The sequence below is a fragment of the Crocodylus siamensis genome, chromosome 3 (genome assembly GCF_052110815.1).
Source record: "Crocodylus siamensis isolate JL-2025a chromosome 3, ASM5211081v1, whole genome shotgun sequence".
Classification (NCBI taxonomy): Eukaryota; Metazoa; Chordata; order Crocodylia; family Crocodylidae; genus Crocodylus; species Crocodylus siamensis.
In genome coordinates this window covers 137,651,048-137,673,730 of record NC_143397.1, presented here as the reverse complement: position 1 = coordinate 137,673,730, position 22,683 = coordinate 137,651,048, and the positions used below count along the sequence as shown (strand labels likewise).

Below are 22,683 nucleotides of genomic sequence, written 5' to 3'. Positions count from 1 at the left end.
CATGTAGGTTAGCTGAATACAGATGTGACTGTTGTGTAAAGTATTCCACTTTAGTCGCTGGTAGAAGCAGTGCTAATTCAGAGCCCCAATGTGGTTCTTATCCAGAATAATGTGAAACTTCCATTGGAGTCAATTAGGGTTGGCTCAAAGCTCGTGTAGGTCATATATTGTGCTTTGATGGGATCGTGAACAAAAAAGAATCAGAAGGCCAGATTTGCAGCAGTATTTCATAGTTGAAGGTGAAGGGTCTCACTGACTTTCACCTGAGGATGTGGCCCAAAGGAGTTAGATCAGATAAGGTAATTAGATAATTAATCTTTCTTCCTAAAATTACAGTTTGGACTGTCATGAAAGCCAAGGTTGTTCCATATGGTATGTCTCTATTGTATTGTCTAGACTACTTTTAAATGCCTGCAGCTCGGGATCCCACCATTTTTGTAGTGAGAATTCTCCATGACCGAAAAGATGACACCATTAGGATTGTGTTGTGCTTTTCTACCTATGCCTGCCTGCCTGCCTTCCTTTTTAATTTAATTCTCTTTGACTATAAACAGACATAGCATTTCCCTTGGGAGAAAGCCTTCTGTCTTGGGATCCTACAGTCTATTATCCTGCTTTATCCTGGGAGCTATGCAATGCCATGTTGTGCCTCCAGCTGCTGGATGAGCACAGGATGAGTGGTCAGCATGCGGCTCCCAGGGCAAAGGCAGCAAGCCACAGAGCCCCCGTCCACAGTGGGCAGCCCATCTCTGTCCTTCGCACTAATCTGGGGGGCCACATGCCCCCCATAAGGATGTGTGCCCCTGGATAAGCCTCCTGCAGCTCTATCCCATGACCCGCCCTGGCCCCAGCCCCAGGGTCCCATTCACCCCAGCCCTTGCCCCTGCCCCAACCCCACTCCCTCACCATGGGGGCCTCGATCTGGTCCACAACCTGTTCCCTCTCCCCCAGCTTATCTGCTGGGTGCTGCTCTACATGCCATTGAGCTACATTCCTGTAGGGTTGTTACCATATTTCCAGTTTCAAAAAAAGAGGACACCCTGGGGGGGGGCAGAAATATGACTGGGTGAGGCAGTGACATGCCTGTGCCCTGCCCCTCACTCCCAAGCCACAGCTCTCCCAGCCTTGCTGCTGCCCCTCATTCCTGACCCACAGTACCCCACATCCTGCTAAGGCATCCTCCCTCCCTGGTCTCCAGAACCCCCCTGCGGCAATTCCCCCACTCCCCAGGCTCCAAACCCCCCCTACACACACACAGCCCTCCACACCTTCACAAATTTCCTCCCCAATACACACGTATACCACACTGACCCCCAAAACATACAAAGTACCCGCATAATTTTGCATACAGTAACTTTGAGTTTTTCTGCACATAATTTTGAGTTTTTAGCTATGTGAGTAAAATTGCAATTAATTGTGACTAATTTTTTTTATCTTGCCACTAATCACTACCAAATTTTTTATCATTTGACAGCTCTATTATAAACCCATTCTGATGATTACTGTATATAACTTTTTTTTACTTTCAAGCATTTGAGGTTTGATCTTGTGCCACCTCAGTGGGCAGTAAGGCCCCACTCCAGACAAGCGTTTAAACAGGAGCTTAACTTTAAATGTATCTGAAGTCCCATTGAAATGATGTGATTTGTTTGATCCTTAACATTCATTCCAGTATTTCTCATGCTTAGCACATGCTTAGTTACCAGAATAATTCTCCTTCCTGTTGTAAAAAAAAAAAAAAAAAGAATTAGTGACAGAAACACTTATGTTTCTTCCTTACTCTGTTACATCCCCAGTTATCCTCGGCTTCCTAAAATTAATTATCTATCAGTCATGCAGTAAGTTCATTTGTTAATTCCCTTTAAAACTTGGGGTGCATATCTTTTGTGTGTGGTGGTTTGTGTATGTATTCAGCTGCTTAGCTTACATTTTTATTTGTCCAACAACTTTTCTTCTATTTTCTTATCAGAAATGATTTTTAAGGGAGTTTTGCAACACAGCAATTATTGAGTTCTGTTGCTTCTTTGCTCCCTAGCGTCCTTATTTTATTTTCTCTTTAGTCCGTATTCTTTGGTCTATGATATACATAGTCATATTTTATGAGCGGCAGCCTTACCCCTCTTGAGTCACCTCGGCAAGTATAAAGTCATTATGCAGTCGATAGAAAGACTCCCATAGACTTCAAGGAGCTTTGAATCAGGCCAAGCGAGTGTTCTTCTTTGGTTGTCTGAATCTGCTTCTTTTAGCAGAGTGCAGTTTTGGGGGATGATTGATGTAGCGTTTAACCTCAACATTGCATCTTGGTTACATGAACTTTTACTGAATATTTGCGTAAGTTTCTAGAACCAGATAACTTTTACCGAATATTTGTATCTGTCAATGCAAAAGAAATGCTTCTACAGCCAGCTATTGAATCTTAATAGTGGGACCAAAATGTTCTGAAAAGTAATTGGGAATACGTCTTTCACTGCAGGCACTCCATGCTCATCATCTAATTGGTTCCCATTAATTTTTGCAGCTTCATTCTGATATGGACAGAGGGGATGGATCAATCAAATACATTCTTTCAGGAGAAGGAGCTGGCATTGTATTTACGATTGATGATACGACTGGGGACATTCATGCCATTCAGAGACTGGACCGAGAAGAAAGATCCCAGTATACACTGAGGGCACAGGCCCTGGACAGACGGACAGGCAGGCCAATGGAACCAGAGTCAGAGTTCATTATCAAAATCCAAGATATCAATGACAATGAACCTAAATTTCTGGATGGACCTTATGTAGCTTCTGTTCCAGAAATGTCACCAGTGGGTAAGGTGGATTTAAGAACACAATCTTCCAAATGATCTAATTATACCCAAACCAGCCCAGTGCCTCACAGACTCTACCTTGGCCTTACATGAGAGCAATACAACAATGTTGGAGAGCTTCCCTAAAACAGCCTTGGCTACTGTTAAGCAAGTGTATTGGCCCTGCTCAGGCAAGAGGTCATGTTATAATGAAAGGGGGTGGGGGAAGGGGAGACAGGGGAAAGAGCACACAGGAGGTAAGAAAGGGCTTGAATGCCCTGTGGTCTGACAACATGCAGCTGTGTGATGGCCTCTTTGGTATCCCTTACTAGCAAGCAAAAATTATAGTTGCTCTGAGTGCTTGACAAGCAATATCTAGCTGCCCCTAGATTTGGGATTTTTTGGGATGGAAACTTTAAGCCACCTTTGATACTGCGCCCCAACTCCAACCTTATCTGGGTTTCTGCTGAACATAGTTCAGGTAGATCTGTAAGTATTTTGTGGTGTATAAATAAGTTGAAAATGAGAAGATACTGAGGCTTTTTTGCAGTGCAGCGGAATACAAATAGCTGCCTTCCTAGGATCTGAGGGGTTCAAAAAACCAACTCTCTCTAGAAATTGTCTACTAAATGAACAATACTGTCTTTTTTTGTTGTTCTAGTTTTCTCCTATTGCATTTCCATTTCTTTGGAGATAATAATTGCTTTCTGGTGACATATTGATAAAGATATAGTGCTACTTAAATCACATAGAATGAATATACAGCCAAGTTTCCACTTCACATTAGTAACTTAGACATAAAGCTAGAGGTGAACTTGAGCCATAAAAGTTACACCAAGGTCTAAAGTTTTCTGGATTTCATGCGTGGTTAGGTCTAGGATTAATTTTCCAACCTTTATAAAATAACATGAGAGAAGTTGTTTTTCATCATGGAATATTAGATAGAGGGATAGATGGATTCATAACGTACTATCTCTAGATAAAAGGGGAGACACCGGAAAAAATATATTGGAAGTAATTATATTCCACCATATCAAAGTTCTTAGAAGATTATATAGCCTACAGAACTACAGTTAACTTGAGAGATAAGGTCCCTTGAAAATCAATGAATAGAAAAGACATCTCTATTTAGGCACCAACAAATGCTTCAGAAGGACAATCTCTAGGCATTTACAATTCTTTAAATGCATGAACAAAACCATATTGAAATACTGTTTTACTGAGTAGGTCATTGCTTAGCAATGCAGGTGTAGTGTAGTTTTAACTTCATGTGAGTTTATATTTTATTTAGCAGGCCAGAGTTTTCAGATATCTTCATAGTCTAAGCCCTAGTTTACCAGAGAGATCACCTCATAGACACACAGGGGTGGATCTAGCAGTGTGCAGCAATGAGGCCGCAGTAAGCTGTGGTTGTGTGGCATATACACAGTGAGCTCTCTGCGCAAAACAATGTGTCAGCACAGCTCCTACCAGAGCCGTACAAGTGCCCCGAGCTCTTAGATCACCACCTGACTGGCATGTGCTCATGGATCTCCAGCTTTCACACAGCTCCAGAGTCCAAGAGATGAGTGCCACTGCCACTTATCCCCACTTTTGCCCTGCTGTTGAATTCAGCTCAACTCAGTGCGCATCCAACACAGTTAAAGGGGATCCGGCTGCATTCCTCCTTGCTGCAATCTGGATTTGCCCATGTAACCACAGTAGCATGACTGAAAGAAGGGGAGGAGGGGAAACCAACACAGGCAACAGCCCCAGGTGCCACCTTTGTGGGGCAGGTTGCAAAAATAGCTGCTACTGCAGCTGGTGCCTAGCTCTGCCACTGCTGTGCTGTGCCATCAACAGCACGGAAGCTGGCATTGCCTCACTGCTCAGGGCACAGAGCTGCCCTGTTGTGCCTCTCCATAGATGCATTTCACTCACAAGTTATAAGCACTATTTTGTTTTACATAGCGAAGTCATAATAGTATACTACAGAGTGCTTTTTTGCTCTTTTTAGTATTACTTAGTAGCCAGAAATAAGGAAGAGAAGTGAGCACCCTAAACCAGCCAGTTCTCTGCAAACCACAAGCTTCAAAGGTCACAGTTACAGAACTGCTAGTTTAAGGGTTTTCTATCTTTTCAGTGATAAATGGTGGATTTATATGTATTAACTCTCATCAGTACTGATGAGGTATGCATACTAGTCTCATGCACATGAAAAAATATTCCTAGATGAAGTCCAATATGATAGAATGTTTCTTAAGCATTAAACCTGGATAGAACCATATCTATTTTCCCCCTACCTATACATTTAACTGGGTTCTCCCTTTTTTTTCCTCAGGTACCTCTGTTATTCAGGTGACAGCAACAGATGCTGATGATCCAACATATGGGAACAGTGCCAGAGTAGTCTACAGTATTCTCCAGGGCCAACCATATTTCTCTGTGGACTCCAGGACAGGTATTTGATTTCAATAGGAAATCAGCCAGAAAATCTGATTTATCGCACCTACTTTCATGTACTGTTCACTATTGGCCCCATTCTTCCTTAAAAGCACATGCAGGTTGGCATGAAACAACACTTAGGGCCCTGCTACACGTTTAAATTAATGCTGGATAGAACTGAGCTATAGAATTGTCACACATTTTTAAGCACAAACTGGTTGACTCTTTTTATGGCTGGATAGTCATTTGTATTGTGATAATTTCTTTGCATGTGTAGCTGGTCTAAATTTATTACATGATTAAACAGTTAATTGTGTAATATATGTAATATCTAGCAGGGATCTTAGCCATATAAGAGCAAAACTTCTGAGGCCCAAGATGTTTAAAAGAATAAAAATAACAATAGGGTTCTCAAGTCTTGTTTTTATATAAAAAAAGCCATGATGCGACAGCTTTAGGAGAGATTTCAGGCAATGTTACAGTAGGGCCCTACAGAACAAAAATAAATTCTCAACAGTAACATGCATATGAATTCATCTGGAGCTGGGTGTTTTGGGTACCATTAATATTTCTTTTAGCCTTTCTCATTTCACTGAAGTCTTCCACAGGTCTAGTTGCTCATGTCTGAGTAAGAAAAACCTATAAGCTAAGTGGGGTAGAAGACTACAAGCAAAAATACAGACTCTAGTCTTTTGAAAAGCATATTTATTAGTAGTCCTACATTTTCCACAAGACTCTCTCTGAATGCATGCATATTTATATTTATATAATTTCTCTCTCTCTCATCTCCACAATTCAAAAAGGATGTGGAGAAGCTTGAGAGAGTCCAGAGGAGAGCCACACGCATGATCAGAGGTCAGGAAAACAGATCTTACGATGATAGGCTGACAGACATGGGACTCTTTAGCCTGGAAAAGTGCAGGCTCAGGGGTGATCTGATGGCCACCTATAAGTTTATCAGGGGTGACCACCAGGATCTGGGGGAACATTTGTTCACCAGAGTGCCCCAAGGGATGACTAGGTCAAACCGTCACAAACTCCTGCAAGACCGCTTCAGGCTGGACATAAGGAAGAATTTCTTTACTGTCCGAGCCCCCAAGGTCTGGAACAGTCTGCCAGCGGAGGTGGTTCAAGCACCTACATTGAACACCTTCAAGAGTAAATTGGATGCTTATCTTGCTGGGATCCTATGACCCCAGCTGACTTCCTGGCCTTTGGGCAGGGGGCTGGACTCGATGATCTCCCAAGGTCCCTTCCAGCCCTGATGTCTATGAAATCTATGAAATCTCTGTTCATACACACATAAGACATTCTGCGTGGATGTATTTTCTATCCCTCCTGTGGTAGCTGTGCCTCTGTGAAGAGAGGACATCCATTATGTCAGTATGCATCTGGTGCCTAGTGATTAGGGCACTGAGAAAGTAATCTGTCTAGTAATCTGAGCCCCGCTTACTGGACATTTTCTGGTAGTGTTGAGGTGATGTTATGGCTGTGATGGTCCAGGAGATATGCAAGAGGCAAGCATTCTTGTGGGTGATATCTTTTATTGAACCAAATGTATAGTTGGTATAGACATAGGGAAGCTTTTGGGTATCACAGTATCTTTCCTCAGGCCTTCCTGTATTTTAAGTAATGGTTGTTTCATGTAAAACACAAGAAGTCTAGCGAGCAGGGACCAAAGCCTACTGTCTTTCTCTGCTCAGTGTCCTAACCCATAACCTACAGAGTTCTGCTCCCTAATTTGTTCCTTCTGGCCTAATTAATCTCTCATTCCTTTCTGCACAGTGGCATGACTTCAAAGGTGAGATTAAGGGTGCCTCCCGCATCAGAATAGTCTGTTGCCTGGGCATGAGAACACTCTCATGGGAGATGAATGATGTAGTTTTGAATCTCCTTAGGCAGAAAAAGGACTTGAGTTCCTGGATACGTGGGTTAACAATTAAGCTAATGTATAAAGGAGGAAAAGGGTTTCATAGTTTCATAGTGCTTAGGGTCAGAAGGGACCTAAACAGATCATCAGGTCCGACCCCCTGCCTTGGGCAGGAATGGGTGCTGGAGTCATATCACCCAAGCCAAATATCTGTCCAGCCTCCTCTTGAAGACCCCCAAGGTAGGAGAGAGCACCACCTCACTTGGGAGCCCATTGCAGAGCCTGGCAGCCCTGACCGTGAAGTAATGTCTCCTGACGTCCAGCTTGAACCTTCTCTCTAACTATTTCATAGATTTCATAGACGTTTGGGATGGAAGGGACCCCGGAGGATCATCAAGTCCAGCCCCCTGCCCAAGAGGCAGGAAGTCATCAGGGATCATAGGATCCCAGCAAGATAAGCATTCAAATGTGTTTTGAAAGCATTCAAAGTGGGCGCTTGAACTGCCTCAGGTGGCAGTCTATTCCAAACCTCGGGGGCTCGGACAGTGAAGAAGTTCTTTCTTATGTCCAACCTGAACCAGTCACAGTGGAGTTTGTGACCATTCAATCTTGTCATCCCCCGGGGGGCTCTGGTGAACAGTCATTCCCCCAGATCCTGATGAGCACCCCTGATAAATTTAGATGGCCGCCAGATCACGCCTGAGCCCGCGCTCTTCCAGGCTGAATAGCCCCATGGCTCTCAGCCTGTCATCGTAAGGTCTGTTTTCCTGACCTCTGATTATGTGCGTGGCTCTCCTCTGCAACCTCTCAAGCTTCTCTACATCCTTTCTGACCATTTGTGACCGTTATTCCTAGTAACCCTGGCTGGTGCCTGGGAGAACAGAGCCTCCCCCAATTCCCACTGGTACTCCCTGGTGAGTTTGCAAACAGCTACCATATCCCCTCTCAGCCTTCTCTTGCGAAAGCTGACTAGGTTCAGGCCCATTTAAATTTATGGGAGCTGTGGATCCAAAGCACTTAACTGAAGATGCTCAACATCTTGCAGAATCAGCCTCATAACGACCACGAGAGGCAAGATTAAAATAGTGTGTGCGCCATGAATTGCTCTGCATTGGTCGCTATTTCTTCCTTGCTCTATATGGTGATAATTGCCACTGCAATATCATTTTATTGCTGTTTTATTAAACTCATATATCATGTGACTGCTGAAAATAAATTCTAAGTGTATGTATGCCTTTTGTTTCTCTGCCCTTGTGAGCACGTCATGTAGAATGGCAGAATTCTGCAAAGGCAGCCAAGTGTATTAAAATAGAAGACAAGAAAAAAGATTTCCTGATAAACCCTCAAACCAAATAAAAAGAAAAAAAATGGAAGAAAGTTAGGAGGAGTGTATGAGTGTATGTGTGTGTGTGTTGGTATGTACTGACTTGGGCATGAGAAGCGCTTAAATAAGAGGTCAGTTATGCTACCAGGATCCGTGAGGCAGGAGACTGAAAGAAAGATAAGGAAGTATTTTCTAAACATCCATAGAGCCTCCTCTTGTAAGGAAAAGTAGCAATCTCCTTTAGTGAGTCAGCAGTGGCAGTAATTGCTTTGGATGGCTCTTTCTAGGCTCTATAAGAGAAGTGTTGCTGCCACCTCATGTTCTTTTCCAGTAATGTTACCAGAGAAGAAAATGGCTTGCTGTGGACGGTAGCAGCATTACTAGTAGTAGTCCCTGCCCCTGTTGCCGAGTTGCAAATAATAAGCCACCATTTTTTCCATTTAAACAAAATGGAGATGAGAGTGCCCCACAAATTCTGTTCTCATGCTGAACAATTTGTCTACATGAGAACCCTCAGAAAGTTGAATATGAATTAAATTGGATTAGTTAAGCTGCATGAAACCCCTGTGCAGATAGTCTTATTCAGACTTAACATAGCTATAATTCACTTTTCCTGGCTTCATCTCCAAAGTAGTTTTCTACTTTGGAAGGGAAATAAGCTAACTAGAAAAAGTGACCACACAAGGCATAATGCAGTTAAAATAATCCACTTTGACTTGAAAAACTTTGGTAACCTAAGATAAATTTTTCAGAATGATTTCGGACTTGTTTACACAGAGAGAATATGAAATAGTTCCACTGACTTTGGTTGAGTCATTGTAGCTTGTGTGATTATAATTTAAATGGAAATTTTTTTGCTTCCTAAGACTTCCTTTCCCCTCAATCTCACAGGCCTAATTAGGACAGCTCTAATGAACATGGACAGAGAAGCAAAAGAATATTATGAAGTGATTATCCAGGCCAAAGACATGGGTGGACAGCTGGGAGGATTGGCTGGGACAACCACAGTCAACATCACCCTCTCTGATGTCAATGACAATCCGCCCAGATTCCTACAAAGTAAGTATCTGCTACATTAGGATGCTACAGCTGGGGGAAAGAGAGATGATGTATATTTACTCTATTATCTTTCCAAATTGAATTTATCCATAACTAGTGGTAAGCAGAAAGTAAAAAGAATTCCATAGTCAATGAGACTTTAACATTTTTTCCTCTCTCAAACAGTGGAAGAAAAGCCAAAATTCACACTGGAAAATAAATTCAGATCTGGTTAATCAAAATGTTCATTTTAATTGTGATCTTTAGATATAGATATATTTTAATATTAATAAACTAAAATATGAAATGGAAAGTCATTTTGAATTGAAAAAAAATTAAAGTTGCATCCAGAAAATATGAAAATGTGACATTTCATTCAGTTTGAAACTTTTCTTTAATTTTTTTTTCCACATAAGATTTGCCCAGATCAGCCCTTTACAACAAACAGTTTGGTTTTGACAAGTCAGTATTTTCCTATTAAAAAAAAAAACTGTCAGCAAATTCTTAACCAGGTGTATCCATAGTTGGGAGGACATTTATCCCACCAAGCAGGAGGGAAAATAAAAGGTGTTGCTGTTGGCAAACTACTTTGTGCTCCATTTTCTCTCTTTTGGTGAAGAAAGCCTGTTATTTGTATTGAGTAGTACAGGATGGATTTGTATGCAGTCTTCTCACAGTTACTGCAAGGTAAACCCAGAATAGCACTGTTGGTTTCAGAAAAGTTACTTTGTGTTTACACCAGTGTAACTGAAACAAGTTATGGCCCACCTTGTCTACCTCTCCCTTTGTTTTTCCTAATGACTTGACTAAAGACTTAAACCTACCAAAGTTAATAGAAAAATTCCCATTGACTTCAGTGGTCTTTAAGTAATCCCCATGGTTCCTCAGATCAGGGCTGTCCAACTTCTGAGTAATCAAGGGCTACAAGCCAGGGGTTGTACGCTTCCAGGCTACACACTGTATGGGCCGCGTGCCCCACTAACCACATGCCATGCACACTAATTGCTGTGGTGTTCCACAGGCACCACCCCCATTGTACCATAATTTGCCCCACTCACCATGCCAGCGCCCCTGTGTCCTGCGTGCCATGCTACCTGCCCCACCTCCTGCTGCACTGCATGGCAGTTGCAGTATACTAGTATGGGACAGCAAAAGGAGGCACCACATCACATGGGTTTCCTGGGTCTCACCAAGCCTCCCGGCCATGGATTCCTTCAGCCCCATGGGCTCCAGTGCCCTGCCCAACCTCCAGGGCCAGAGGCAGGAAGGAAAAGTAGGAGGAAGGAGATGACACCCAGCACCTGAACCAGTAGTTCCGGAGACGCAGGATGCATCCTGTGGGCTGCCAGTTGACTGGTTTGTTTTATAGAGAAAAACCAAATATTTGGTTTGAGTCAATCTGAAACAAAATATCTTGCAATATAATGGTTCATCCAACAAACTGGAAAAGGAATTATACCCACACTGCTCGTTAACCTCTTTATCTGTTCATTTATTTCACTTCCTAACTCCTCTCCCTTTGCCAGCCAAACCTTTCTGTAAAACCACCACTGCACATAGTTTCCATGTTCCTTCTTCTCTTTTCCCTTTTAATCATGTCCGATTTAATGCATGGTTTTGATGCTGTTCCTACATTTAAAGCAATGTCAGCTGCAGAGGTCAGTCCTGTAGATTAGAAAAAATGGTGCTGGAGAAAACCAGGTCTCAGCAGTGATTCAGAATGCAAATAAATGGAATTATTCAACTGTGAAACTGTTCTTTAGTATAGTTGTTCTTTCTTTCTTCAGGCCCACTGTTAGAGCAGATAAGTTCTCCACTAATTATATTTTCATTTTATTCTGAGTGACCAGTATCCTCTCATTGACAAATCCTAATGCTCTTTGGGTGCCTAAATGGAGATGCCCTTTGGTTTTCCAGCCAGAAAAAAAAAAAAAAAAGAGAGGACTTTTAACTAGAGCCCCCAGAAGACCATTTGGTTTGACAGCTGTGGTCTGCCCTTTGAATTAATGGTTTACTCATGATTCTTTTCCCTCCTTCCCCCTCCACTTGTCATGCCAGAACATTATCAGATGAATGTGTTGGAGTCTGCTCCGGTTAGCTCCATTGTGGGCCGTGTCATTGCTAAGGACCTGGATGAAGGCATTAATGCTGAAATGAAATACAGCCTAGTGGATGGAGATGGACTAGATGTCTTTGACATTAACACTGATCCTAATTACCAAGTTGGCATCATAACTGTGAGAAAGGTAGTAAAATTTTCTTTTTATAGTAATTTATACAACTAACAGTTCTGGTTATATTTAATGTGTATAATGTCCTGTTACAGCTAATGTAACTTGGATCCTATTACATGACAATACCTGCTTTCCTGCTATAAAACACCATTTCTTAACACTCATTGCTAAAATATGAAAAAGGCTGTTTTCTAAAAAACAACATTAAAAAGGGTCATGATATCACATAAACATGTCTGTTCCCACCAAAGAAATGTTCCAATTCACTATTTATTCATTTAAATAACCTTTGTAGCTTAATTACCCTACAACACAAGTGATTAGATCAATATTTGAATTTGAACTGTATGCATTTTTCAGTGTGATGTCCTACAAACAATAATAAAGCAAGCCCTAGAATTATTTATAAACCAATAAAAAACAGGCAGTTTTTTTAATTGCTGCTTGAAGATCCATAAATGCTAATTAGGCTAGAAAAAGCTGTCTTTAAAATGGCAGCTGTGAAACTGCTTCTATTTTTTTTACTGCAGGCTACACAGAAAAGAATGGAGTATTTGCTCAAACTATCTGCTATAGGATTGTTCTTAAATATTACATAAATGATGGAAAGTTAAACTTTATTTCTATGCTATGACACTGTTATCACACCTTTTTCTAGGCATATCTACTGTCAAAGATCAAGTCAATGGCTTTCCTGACCCTAGCAGGCCATTGGGATAGTGTGGTTAAAGCACACTAATTTCTGTAGCCAAAAGAATGCAAGAGATCATCATATCCAGCTGTCTTTAACTCCCCAGCTCGATAGAGCAGGGATTCATTTTAGGTGCTGTGTAATTTTAGCATGGACCAGTCTGCTTCCAGACATATGTTTCTTTGTAAGTTTGTTCATCTCTGCCCAGCCAAGTGCTTGAGCATTTGCTTACATTTCCTATAAATTAAGCATGTGCCAAAGTGCTTTGCTGAAAAGGATATTCAGTTAAGACTTCATTGCATGTCTCTTGCTCTTTCTTTGAATAAAAGGGAAAATTTTCATTGGATTTAATATTTGGGAGGCTTGCCTCTGGATATTTGAAATATGTTTTTATTAGATTATAGCATATGTGAGTTTGCAGTACTTAAAAATGATTAAAGTGGAGCATACCAACAGAGTATGTTACAGCTAATTTTCGGTCACTATGAGTTCATGTTTGTATAATTCTGTGTACGCCTATGGCACTTTGTAAGATGATTTTTATTATTATTTTCCTTCTACCACCTGGGATCTTGGAAGGAACACAGTCATTAAGAGACTGGCAAGTTTAGAATGTTTTCACCTGCACAGATATTTTAGAAGTGCCCCTCAATTGTTGCTTTCTAAAAGACCCATATCCTTACCAGATTCCAATAAAGGTAGTGGAACGTAATACTTGTATAATACCCACAGTTGGTATTAAAAACTTACGCTTCCAGTGCCCCAGATCTTCTTCAGTTCTTGCCCTGATGGTATTTGCATATCCTTTTATTGCATTTTCAAATTAAGAATATTCTAAAGTAACAAAGATGAATATACAATGAAGCACTGTTTACCCTTTCCCACCTCCAAATCTGGCCTTCGATCATATACTAGGGGTGTGCAAACTGGGCCATATTCAATTCGGATTCAGATTTGGCCTGAATCAGGGACAGTGATTTGATTCATTGATTTGGATCACTGTTCCAGTTCAATTTGGCCAAATCTGAATCTGAAGATTTGATGCTGATTTGGGGAATCAGCAATTTGGCCATAGACACAGCTTTAAATGTTTTTTCTATATGCCTCGAGGTACCAGGCACGACTCATGAATGCTGCAATGGTGGGCTTGATGGAGCGTCCTACAGGAGCATTGCCCCCCCCCCCAAATGTGCTTGGCGGCAAACCCAGAAGTAGACCAGAAGTACTTCTGGTCCATTTCTGGGTCCAGTGCTAAGCGCACGGGGACCCCCCTGAGCCCCCCCAGTTTGGCAATTGGCCATGGAGAGACCCTGGGCGCCCCCTCAGACCCAGGAGGCACCAGTCAGCAAGCCAGCGGGGTGCAGGGGGCCCCCCCCCCCATGCACTCCCTGGCAGACCTGGAAGTGGACTAGAAGTACTTCTAGTCCACTTCTGGGTCTGCTACTGAGCAGGCTGGGGACCCCCCCTCCCCCTGCAGTCCTGTGGGACACTGCATCCACCCCACCATCTCACCATTTATGAGCACCTGGTACCTTAAGGTATGCAAAAAAAAAACCATTGGAAGCTGTGTCTATGTCCAAATTGTCAAATCTTTCCAAATCTATCCAGATCAATTCGGAGGGTTCCAGTTCAACTCAGAGAGATTAAAGGGTCTCCTGATTAGACTTGGATTTGGTCACTGAATTAGGCCGAATCTCCACTGAATTGAATCAGCAACTGAAGTTTCACACAGCCCTATCATATACTTCAGAAACAGTACTTGAGGGGACAACAACATATTTTATTCTGTTATTTTCCACACATTAACACATACTACATGATAATTTTTATAGCCTGTGGTTTCAGCCCCTATTTCCTACCTGAAGCCCCCACTTCTTGCAGATAATCTAGGGCACAACACTGGTGTTTACATTGTGCCATATCTTATGACAAGAGAGCCTAGCAGCCAGGGTTGACAACTGACCATAAATTTATGGATAGTTCTTATAAAAGGGGACTTAAAATGCTTGTCAAAGTCTATTAAAAATGGAGTTGACTGTAAAAAGCTAAGAAATAGTGAGCTTGATTGAGGGTACATTGTCAGAATGATGCTTGATGCAACTGTTAGACAGACACAGCAAAGACGTAACACCTTGTATTTCAGCAGGAATACAGCCTAGCACCCTTTAGAGAGCTCTCCACTAGGGCTTTGCAGTCCATAGGAGTCTCCTTAGCTCTGCTTCCCTGCTGCCACTGAGTCCCATCATCTGCCTACAATGGACAGAGCTATGGGGCTGGGACTGGGGAGCAGGGGTGGGTGGGTGTCTATGCCTGAAAAAAAAAAAGGGAGCAGGGCCATCAGAGGTAATGTTGGGGGTGGACTGGGATGGGGGCAGCACCATGTGGGGTGGTGTCACAGGTACCAAGATTTGGGGGTAAGGGACCCCTGGGATGGGGGAAGCATGGTGTAAAGCCATCACTGAAGTCAAGTGAGACTGTGTTAAATGTTGGTGTTAAAATCCTAAATTTGAACCTAACTGTTACTGACCTCCAAGGTTACATTTGTGTCATGTAAAACATATGTCAGTTAAAAAAAAAAAAAAAAGCTTAGTTTTCAGTAAAAAGTTTTCAGATTGTCAGTTAAAAAAAAATCTTGGGTTGGCAACCCCACTAGCAGCCTGTAAGACTACTGTGGTTAAAACACCACAGATTCATTTGCCAATGGCACATAAGAGTGATGTGGCTACCAACGTATCTAGCTGCCTGAATGACTAGATATTCATTTATAGCTGAGCTGAGTGGTAGCAGTGCCTGGCACAAATCTGAAGTAGAGTTCAAGCTAATCCCTTTGGAGCTATAGTGAGATGAGATGCCTTAACTGTTTATCTACAGCACTTCTGGCCAGATTGGCATATCTGCTTATTACATGACTGACTGATATTCTCTGAGGCCTGGACATCCTGCATTTTGGACTTTCATCTTTCTTGTCATCTATGTTGGCTTTAACACGGATTGTGTAAGAAGCTTTTCCCTTGGTGACCATTGTTGTGCTCCCAGTTTCTCTTTTTAATCCTCCTTTTGAGAAGCCATTTATAATCTACCACTTTCTTTTCATGAGTTTTCTTATAAGACTCCCCATGGAGACCCCAGCACAGCTGCGCTGTGATCATGGAAACCCCAGCCTTGCACTGAGACCAGCTGTGCTGGTAGGGCACTGGTAGGGCAGGGCAGGGTAGGGTAGGGGCTGTTCCAGGTACCTCTGGGATCTGGAAGTGGGAGCAGGTTGGTTGGGGCCAGGACAGAGGTGTGATCTGCAGCCTGCACGCTCTAGGCAGGGGAGCAGATCGTGGCTCTGCCCTGGCTAAGGACTGTAAGGGCGTGGGGCCTAGGAGTGGCCGTGAACTCCCTAGCGCCCCCTACCGTCACTCAAGGTGGTACTCAGCACCCTCAGCTTCTCACCCGCCACGACTTTGATCTTAAATGGGAGGCTGCCTTTATCTCCCTGGTGACCGGTACATATGGTCCTGCCCCTACTCCAAAATGGGGTACCTCTCTGCACCCCTCCCTTAAGGGGTATGCGTGGGACGTTGTGCGGTCCTTTGCCCTCTGGTGCTTTCTCTAGCACCCCGGGCTCATCACCCGCCTGGTGTCCTTGGGCCTGGCCCTCCGCCGCTGCCCTGTCACTGGCGCCCCTTGGGCAATTAAGGCCCCAGAGCGGGGCAGCGGGCAGAGAGCCAGGCCCACCTCTGGGCTTTTGCGCCCTTCTCAGGGCCTCTACCGTGCCTCCGGCACCTCTCGGGTCTCTGCAGCCCTATCCACGGCTGTTGCCCCCCCTTCCGGGCCCGCGCCGCGCTCTCTGCCCTGCCTCCGGGGCCTTTGCCCTTTCTAGGGCCCACGCCGCGCTACCCGTGACGGTTACCCTCTTACTGGGCCTATACTGTGCTCCTTGCACTTGGGCCTCAGGTGGCCGCAGCCATACCTGGCCCCCTTGACCCTTCTCTGGGTCCTTTGCCTCACTGGGCAGACACCACAACTCTCTCTGGTACAAACACCGTGCCTCTCCGGCGCAAACTGTAGTGCTCCACTGGCACTGTGCCCCTACTGGGCACTGGGAACCCCCAGGCTGCTGGGGAGCCCCCTGAGGCCTCCCCTTACCCCTACAGCCTCACCCAGTCCTCCGGTGTAACTATAACCAAAACACCAGCCACCTGGCTTCAACATAAAACACAGAGCCTCCTGCTCATAACATAAACACTGAGCCCCCCCCCACCCCAGGGCCTCCAACCATACCTCTCGTCAAGGTGCTTTCATCCCCGGCATCATCACAGCCAGTCAGCACCACAATGCTGCCACTACCAATTCAGGCCACTCAGCTCAGCTCAGCCACAGAGCCCGAGCCCCTGCCCCTGCCCCTGCCCCTGCCCCTGCCCCTGCCCCTGCCCCTGCCCCTGCCCCTGCCCCTGCCCCTGCCCCTGCCCCTGCCCCTGCCCCTGCCCCTGCCCCTGCCCCTGCCCCTGCCCCTGCCCCTAGGGAACTGCTAGTCAGGCTCTGGCCTGGGCTGTTTATAAAGGCCCGGACCTGCCCCCTTCTGGCCACCTGACTGGCTGGTTGCCCTAGCAACCCGCAGCTGAGCTGCCCTGGTGATTGGCAGTTCTGACAATCAGCACCTGAGCTGCCCTGGTGACTGGCAGCTCACCTTATCTCCTTCTTAGGCACGGAGCACCCCAGTGCCTCCGTGACAAGGACCACATTGTCACCACTGCAAAGAGTCAGAGAAGAGCTGTGAACTGGTCCCAGATGTGGACAGGGGCTGCTGGAAAATGGAGTCCACTGCCGGCTGGATCCAGCCCACGGGCCAAACTTTGCCTGCCCCTGCTCTAGTGGCAAGTCATAGCTGTGCAGGTCAGGGCCAGTCAGAGAAGTTTTCTTAGCTTTACGTGTGACTGTTCCACTAAACTGAACAACACTAAGCTGATTAATATTTGTTCTGCTTACAATGTCAGGTCTGACAAGGCCCTAAGCCACTTAAAAGGTGTTAATGTGCAATCTGTCCTGAGATTAAGAGCTCCAGGAGCCACCTAAACCTACCATGTAATAAAGCTGTATGTCTGTACAATATTGGGATAAAGTGCTGTGACAGTTCATAACATCTATTTGCCCAGTGTACTATTGCAGTGGAATACCATATGTATTGTTTTTGTTTACAATCTTTAGTCTCTCCACTCCAGATAGTGAAACTGTTCTCATAGAGATCAGAATTCCAGAAGTGTTAAGCCCTATGGGTTTTGCTTCTGCCCAGGGTAAAGCTAGTAAATTTGCATCCAGAATGAAATGTGCACTTTTGTTTTAGATCTACCCTACAAAAAAGGATGTCTACAATCTCTACTAAGAAAGAAATGCTTAGGGGTAAAAATGAAAACCCCAACCATTCTGAAAACAAGACCAAGTCTTTTTTAAATTTTAAACTTCTGCCTTTTTCTGTTTTCTCCAAAAGATAGATTTCTGAAAGAAAATCTTGATTGATAATGCTGCTCAGATAGCTGAAAGCAAAACCAAGCCTAGAAAATTGGAGTTATCAATTATAGCTGAAGCTAAAACCAGCATTTTTAGAGTTTGCTTATCTCCAGATACAACCCTGCAAGAATTATGATCACCTTCTTCAGGGTGCCTTTCAAAACCCAGTGTCAGTTGCTGTAGGTAGAGTCCCACTCTTGCCCCTGCTTTTGCTTTGCTACTTACATAGAGGGCTACAACTTCTCCATTCAGAAAGTAGGGACTGTTCTTGCATTTGCTGAAGAGGTAGTAAAGTGTTCCTGGTTCTCTCTTCATCACAGCAGCTCCTGATGATTCATCCGCACTATACCTCTCTGTGGAGCAGAGTAGGCAGCTGGAAGGAGGATGAAGGCTACAGTCATAATTTACTGCCTCAGAAATTTCTCACTAGCATATTTCACATCAAAGAGAAGACCGAGGGCACATCAAAGAGGCAATGCATTTTGTAGCTAGAAGAGCATATCCTGACTGAGTGTTGAGAAGAGGTTTAAATTGAGTGGATGGGAAATGTGAGGAAAGGAGGAGGTGCCGCAGATTTGTAGAAGAAAAGAGTGAGAAGGAGTGAAGTCACAGGAAATATTAAGGGAATCCAGCCATAAGCTCAGAGCAAAATCCAGATATATGACTTCATGAGACAAAACTGTTGAGATTGCACAATTCTGGTATTTATGGAGAAAGAAGATAAATTAATTCAAATTGACTTATTTTGTTTTTGCTTTTGTTTTGTTTTTTTTACCCTAAGCACTTTAAATGTTTGGCCTTTCAGGATATATTTGTTTTTATAGCTATTAAGTATTTCCATGCATTTTACTGTTCTTTTTTTATAACTTGGCTTTTTAGGATAAGTGCAGTGTGTTTAACTCAAGATTATTTACATAAGTTTCTAGGAGATATAACCGTGTCTTTCCTCCCTATGTATTTAGATGGCTTCAGGTTAAGCACTCTTTACCTGATGTATAATAATTGTTGTTTGCTCATGTAAATACATTTACCTGCTTTTTTTACAATGAATGGCAAGTAACTGCTAGAGAGATAGTTAGTCATGTTTGTCTGAAATCAGGCAGAAGGCAGGGTAATTTTGCACCTTATAGATTAACTAAATCAGGGTGTATCTACACAAGACACTTTTACTGTTCAGTTGACTAATTAACTGTGCAGTAAACATCCTATTAGGGCCACACAAAACTAATAAATTCCACAGCAGGGTACCATTTGTCAATAGAAGAACTATCCAGCTGCAGGGTTTTTTTGCACACCAGTGTATGTGTAGATGCTGATCCAGCTGGCTAGGGCACAAAGGTGCTTCAGTGTGGGGCTTCCTGCAAGATACCCCACACTGAAACACCCTCATGCCCCAGCCAGCCCCTCCACAGCACATCAAGTCTGGTTGGAGCAGCCCTGGGCTGGCAGGCTTACCCCCTGAGTTCCCTGCCAGCCAGGGATGCTCCAGTCTGGCTCAATGTGCTGCCGTCTGGGTGCACATGTAACCAGCATACCCAGGAGCTTCCCAGGACCACACTGGTAAGGGAGAAAACCAAATGAGTTATGATTAACTAAGGTGCACTGCATTTCAGTAGGAAGGAAATGGAGCATGGTAGCAGTAATGGGGACAGTAGGCTAGAGCTGGCTTAGGTGTATTTATAAATAGTATTTGTTAGTGCAAGCACAATAGGTTTTCAACACTTCTGGAGCTAAGTCCACAGCCTTTTAATCCAAAAGTCATCTAGAGAAAACCTTTGCCCCAAGAACACTCAACCTACATTTTTAATCAATTTTTGCCCTGTACTCCCTCTGCCTACCTTGCTAGTACACAGCTGGAAGCAGCAAATGTATAGCACTTCATATCTCTTGCACCTGAAGAGCACTTAAAAACTTCACCATGTCTAAATTTAAAGCTCTTACTCCTTCTGAGCTGGAAGGTAGAGCCCTACCTCCAACTTCACTTGTTGGCCAAGCAGCTACCCTGTGCTGGCTCAGGGTGCCCTGCCATCCAAACCCAATAAGCGTCTAATATCATCGTTTTATTATTACTCCTCCAAACAGAAAAGAATGACAAAGATTGAGAGGAAATAGTGCACCAAGAACAGGAAAATTACTATGACACTGTACAAGGTTGAGGGTATGATCTTACAGTGTATTCTGTATTCCCTGATGACTGCCCCTATGTATGTTTCTACCCAACAATGTGGGATAACTTACCCTACGTTCATTAGCTTCGGTTCCTGATTCGATTTGGCAGAGATTCAGCCCGATTCGGTGGCCGAATCTCCAAATCTGAATCAAACCACAGGACCCTTTAATCTCTCTGAATTAAATTGGAACCCTCCAAATCAATTCAGAGAGATTTGGAAAGATGCGGCGATTCGGACATAGAGACAGCTTTAAATGTTTTTTCTACATACCTCTAGGTAGCAGGCGGTTCGTGAATGCTGCGATGCTGGGATGCATAGAGTGTCCACAGGAGCGTGGGAGGCTCCCCAGCATGCTTGCCAGCAGACCCAGAAGTGAACCAGAAGCATTTCTGGACCTCTGGACCACTTCCAGGTCTGCTAGGGAGCATGCTGGGGGCGCCCCCCCGTACTCCCCTGGCTCAGTGACTGGTGCCTTTTGGGTCTGGGGGGGGTACCCAGGGCCCCCTGTGGCCAATTGCCGAGACGGGACAGGTGCAGGGGGGGCCCCAGCACACTCCCTGGGAGACCAAGACGTGGACCAGAAGTACTTCCAGTCCACTTCTGGGTTCGCAGCCAAGCATGTAGAGGCCCCCCTGTGCTCCTGTGGGACACTCCATCCACCCCAGCATTGCAGCGTTCACAAGCCATGCCTGGTATCTCAGGGTATATAGAAAAAACATTTCAAGCTGCATCTATGTCCAAATCACTGATTCTTCAGATTTGGATTTGGCTGAATTGAATCGGGAACAGTGATCCAAATTGAATAGGGCCCATTTTGCACACCTCTAAGAGTTAGGTATCTCACATTTCCCACAGAGTAAGAACATGTACATAGGCATTTTACCGTAAAGTAGTTGATATGTTATAACATTCCAAAGGTAAGGTAGATGTGCACTTTTATAAACAAGCTAAATAAGAGAGAGAGAGAGAGATCACAAGCTTTTGTAGGCTGAAGCTTATTTCAGATGTTGTAAAAGGACCTGCAGAAAGAAGAGTATAAGAAGGACAGAGAAATTAGAATACAAAGACATGGTGGGGAGGACAGAGGAATAGGGGAGAAAGGGGTGGGGCCACTACTAAGAGACAAGCAAACAAGCATTAAAACCATAGGGACAAAAGGGTCACAAAAATGAATCTAGGTAATGAAAAATCCATAGTCCATGTTTAAACCATACTTCAACCATACTTAACACAATCCAGTTTGTGGGTGATTTTTGTTCCCCAATTTCCCATTCAAGCTGGTTTTAATTTTTTTTGCCTAAGAACAGTAATCCCAATATCACACAGTAGCTTTTCTTGAAGCATGAGTGACTGGTGCCTCCTGAATCGGGGGGGGCACCTGCAGAAGCCACCAAAGGTGGCGGCCCTGTCGGGGGGGCACCAGCCCTACCGACAGCATCAGTGTCGGCTGTCGGGGGGGGAACCAGCCCCATCGGGGGAGGGGCACATGCACCCCCGTGCACCCCCTCCCATTTCCCTATGTCTTGAAGCAATTTGATTATGTGCTTGTATCCTGAATAAATTCAACACCTACACAAGATACCTTCCTAGATCTAAGGCATGCGAAAAACATAAGCACGGGAAAATCCATGAGATTTTTAAAGCATTTCTTATAACAAAAGGGAATATGCCTAGCATGTTATATGGGTCTGAGAATGGAGCACTTTCCGATTTCACATAAAAGCTGTTTGGCTCAGGATCTGTGCTGCTTAAGGGGATTCTAACTGTACTGATTTTCACCACGGAAACGTCTCAGATTTTAAAAGTAAAGAGCTTGTGAATGTTTAGGTATTGCAACTGTAAGACATAAAATGTTCAGAAGGATATCCATCCTCATATAAACTTGCAGTCGCCACTGCATCCACTGTATTTATGAATAGAACCTGATTTAGTGAAATATTTTTAACTGCTTCATTGGAACATATGACTAGAAATCTGTCAAGTCCAGTTCCCTAAATTCACAATCAGTAATTTTCCAAGGAATCTCAATAATTGCTAATTCAACCCCTCTCATGCAATTACTATGCACAATACCAAAAACACTAAGAACTCACTATACCATGCAGTAGGTGAAGCAGGGGAGATAAGGGCACTGCTATTGCCTTGCCAGTGTGATGCCAAGACAGATCTCCCCTGTTGTCAGGGGAGAGGGGGGTTAGCTATCTTTTATATTTTATTTGTAAAATGCAGTTCCGGCCACCTCCAGTCTGTTTGTGGATTGATCCATATTCATCAAATAGTTTCATATGAAAAAAACTCAACAAAAAAACAGCTGTGGGACTCAGTTCACAAAAACTTCTGGAGAAAGAGGAGGTGCTCTCCTCTTAGCCTGGTCACCCATATGTGGAATACCAATGTTCAATTCTTGTTTCTGAATTGAGCCCAGATCTTCTCACTGCCCAAGAGAGTGCTGTATCCACAGGGGTTGGCAACCTATTTTGGCCGGAGTGCCGAAAAAACCACAATGTCTACCCTGAAAGGTACTGGAGTGCCGACATGCTGGAGCCTGAAGCAGCTGTTTGCAGCCTCCCGGCTGCAGCCGGCCCACAGAGCCCAGTCTGCTTGCAACAGGGCCTGCAGCCTCCCAGCCGCCTGCTGGGAGCAGCCT

The 22,683-nt window shown here is 44.0% G+C and overlaps 1 protein-coding gene across 1 annotated transcript in view; it reads left to right on the top strand.

The window, feature by feature from the left end:
* CDH20 (cadherin 20) overlaps nt 1-22,683 on the top strand; it is a 179,000-nt gene that overhangs the window by 123,727 nt on the left and 32,590 nt on the right. The window contains exons 2-5 of the mRNA XM_090039324.1: nt 2,519-2,813; nt 5,112-5,231; nt 9,301-9,468; nt 11,506-11,693. Coding sequence (XP_089895450.1) covers nt 2,531-2,813; nt 5,112-5,231; nt 9,301-9,468; nt 11,506-11,693 — 759 coding nt within the window. The 5' untranslated portion in view covers nt 2,519-2,530. The remainder of the gene's footprint in view (nt 1-2,518; nt 2,814-5,111; nt 5,232-9,300; nt 9,469-11,505; nt 11,694-22,683) is intronic.